This window comes from Eimeria acervulina, genomic scaffold (assembly GCF_000499425.1).
Source record: "Eimeria acervulina Houghton genomic scaffold, Eah_scaff287, whole genome shotgun sequence".
Lineage (NCBI taxonomy): Eukaryota > Apicomplexa > Conoidasida > Eucoccidiorida > Eimeriidae > Eimeria > Eimeria acervulina.
Window position 1 is genome coordinate 35,835 of NW_013547931.1, and position 3,370 is coordinate 39,204.

Here is a 3,370-nt window from a genome sequence, read left to right on the forward strand (position 1 = left end):
ATTGAGTTAGACAGCCCTGATCAGTACGAGACTTTTGGCAGTCTGTTCGTGGTTCTATTTTTCGAGGTACGTTTGTCTGGTGGTTTGTGGAGCAAAACTAGAATGCACGCGGCCTCCGGGGGGCACGAGAATTTTGGCAGTCTGTTCATGGCTTTATTTTTCGAGATACTTTTGTTTTGAATTGTTGAGATGCTTGTACTTTGTTGTTGTTGTTGTTGACCTCATGAATTTTACTGCAAAGCTGCTTATCCTTTTACTTGTCAACCTGTTCAGGCTTTTAATATTTGTCAACCTGTATGTGTTATTAATAGATTAACTAACGGAATGAGGAGCAGCACAGAGCCGATAAACGACCTTACTAAATTGAGTTCTTCAGGCACACAGCTAAGTTGCGTCCGCAGTGCTGAACGCAACTCTCTCTTTCTCGAGGCAGTGCATCGCTTTGCCTCATTTGGAGGAGAGGTGAGGCGTGCAGGCTCAGCTGTTCTTTTTTGTTGATGTTCAATTGTTGCAACATTTCTTCTGTAAGCTGTGAGGAGCCCTCGATCCTGAGCGGCAAAAGAATCGAAATAATATACCTTTGGTAATATTATATTATTAAAAAGAATATTAACTGGCCTCCTGCAGTCTACAGGAGTCGTCGGCGCTGCGGCAAAAAAGCCTGGGGCTGGCTTATACAGTGCGGAGAGGGGTCAACAGCTTCTGTAGAGCTGCAGCAGCCCATATTGCTGCAACTCCAGCTTCAAGACAAAGACCCCAAAATGCACGCACTCTGTTGTGGACAATTGTTATAGAACACTTCCTTTGCCCCCAGGGGCCTAGGCGCATGCAGGTATGAATATACAAAGCAAAGCTTCTGACATACCGTTCCTGAACACGCATTCAGGATTTGCATAGACGAACAGTAGCAGCAGCTCTTGGTGCTCTACGCCTTATCACCCCTATTAGCAACCTTGTCAGTATACGCTTTAACAGCTCAACTGGATCCTTTCAGTTCATCTTCCTACTATTAATTGGATTTTGCCTCGTCGTCTAGCGCAACAGGCTGCCAAGGAGCATTAGAAACCGGAGATAGGTTAGGTGGATGGAGGTCCTTCCACGTAGATTCATTATTGTAAATATCTCTTGGTTTTTTACTCAAATAAAGGGAAGTAACGGATGAGTTGCGCTTCCCTAACAACTCCCGCTGAGCTATATTTATACGGCGAGAGCCTCCTTGCCTGTTTAGATTATCATTGCCTCTTGGCGCGAGATGTAGCGCAACCCCCCAACCCACTGAAAGCAAGAATAAATCACTAAAACAAGTACTTAAGTCAATTCTGGTACTACTATTAAGGATAAAAATCAGTTGTTTAGCGGCGCCTGTGGCCACGCCATGCGGGCTTCCTTTCCTTCAGCCCCAAACACTGCTGCCACCTGTGCCTCGTTTCGACTCTCCGCTTCCTGCGTTTCCTAGACGATAATTATTATTCCTTTTGCTGTTTATGTGCATTTTTCTGTCATTTGAGAATACCTCGCAGTTCCGGGCCCTCTTTAGCGCCCGGCAATACACCAGAGGCGCTCCCTTGCCTTCGTTTCCGCGGCATTATCGGGGCATGCATGGAGGCGGTAAACGGGGGATTTTGAAGCGGATCGCTGGATAGAGGGGATGAAATTGAGGCGCTTATCCGAAGGAGAGAGGCAGGGGGTCTCCGGCTCCTTTGCCGGGGAGATGGAGGGCGACGGTCTTAGTCCGGTTGAAGATCTGCAGCATGACTTGGATTGGGCTCAGAGAATCCTGGACGATCGCACGTTGGTGCCTGTGCAGCAGAAGAAGTCACAGGAGAAGCCTCACAGTGCGCTGCATCTTATTTGGGGTATAATACTGGTGCTCATTGTGATATTTGTGCGGCGCCTCCCCCGCTTTCCAGGGGTTGTTCGGCCGGATCGAGTGAACCTCGGCGACCCTTTGATGTACTGGGAGGTGAAGAGCCTTATAGGAGACAACCCAGAAGAAGGCATGCAGCTGCGGCTTCGCAACAATCCCCAGACAGTCAAGGGCTTTGTCGACTTTGCCCTGCTGTCAAGGGAGAGCCTGGATCGCAGAGAAAAGAGCAGGCAGCGAATTTACAAATTTCAAAGAGAAATCGTAGATGCCTTCGACCCGATTCTTCGCATTACAGACCGCATGGCCTCCACAGTCAGGCAGCTGCCCCCCATAGCAGAGTCTCTGCCGGAGAACGCAGAAGAGTTGCGTGATCAGCTGCGGCATCTCTATGATGCAGAAGTTTCTGCCTCAGATCAGAAGGATGAATTTATTGACCGATGGAGTGTCAACAGAATGCGAAAAGAGCTGTACCCCGACCCCAGAGTGGCGAGTGCCTTGCGACGGCTGATAGAAATCGACTCCACACACATGCACAAGAAGATGATGATGCTTGAGTTCTTAAGCGGCGAGGCGATGAAGGCTACAGAAGGAGCAACCATCAGTCCTGGTGTCAGGAGAGAGCTCCTCGCCCTCGACGCGAGGTTCAAGGCAGCAGCAACCGAAGCAGAGCGCGAAACAGCGGCCTGCATGGAGTTACTGCCGCCGCAAGACCATTGGATACTGCTACTATTCGTTGACCGCCTTCCACATACTACACTTCCGTCACCCTTAGCAGCTTCGCTGAATTGACCCCTTCACATGCATCCAGCTGCAGCGCGCGCCTCTCTTTTTCTGTAGTGGTTACACATTTTTTAAAGCAGCGAATGCAAGAGAGGATTCAGCTCATCGCCTTCCAGTGCGGCCGCTTAAAACCACATGCTTCTTCAGTGGAAGGAAAAGGGAGGGGAATGGAGGGGAAGAGCTGAGGGTAGGGGGGTTATAGTCTAATATGAGCAATGTTTGCGCCTTGCATACCTCAACGGCTACAGGACGTTTCAGCAGGTACTTGTTGTTGTGGTTCGCAGCAACAGGGGTTTTGTTACGAGTAATTGTTGTCGTTGTCAGCAGCAGCAACAGGGGCTGTTACGAGTTAGGCGCTTGTTGTTGATGCTGCTAGCAACAGCAGCAAGCGTTGCTTAGAGCGCCTTAGGCGAGGCGGGCAGCTCGAACTCAGGCTCCGCTCCTTAGGGAGGCATTTTGAATCCCTAGGGAAATGTACTGTCTTGGCTTGAAGCCCTTGAGAGGCTCGGCCATCTTTATATTATTGTTATTCTGAAGGCCGTTGCTCTTGCGGCGGCTCTAACGGCTGCTCAGTTGTTTTAACGAAGTCTCAAGAAAGACGCGAAGGCATTCGCATATGCAGTAGTTCTCCCCTTGTCATATCAAACATTTGACAGTGCATTCACAAGATTGCAGTGAAGCTGCAGATGCTATATATATATATATATATATATATATATATAT

At 49.0% G+C, this 3,370-nt stretch overlaps 1 protein-coding gene across 1 annotated transcript; it reads left to right on the plus strand.

Moving 5' to 3' along the window:
• Positions 1-1,711: 1,711 nt before the first annotated feature.
• Positions 1,712-2,656, plus strand: EAH_00030880 (hypothetical protein, conserved; the record flags this gene model as incomplete). Its single annotated transcript, XM_013392459.1, has 1 exon — positions 1,712-2,656. One exon carries the CDS (start codon positions 1,712-1,714, stop codon positions 2,654-2,656), a length of 945 nt encoding a protein of 314 aa, XP_013247913.1.
• Between the last annotated feature and the right edge of the window lie 714 nt (positions 2,657-3,370).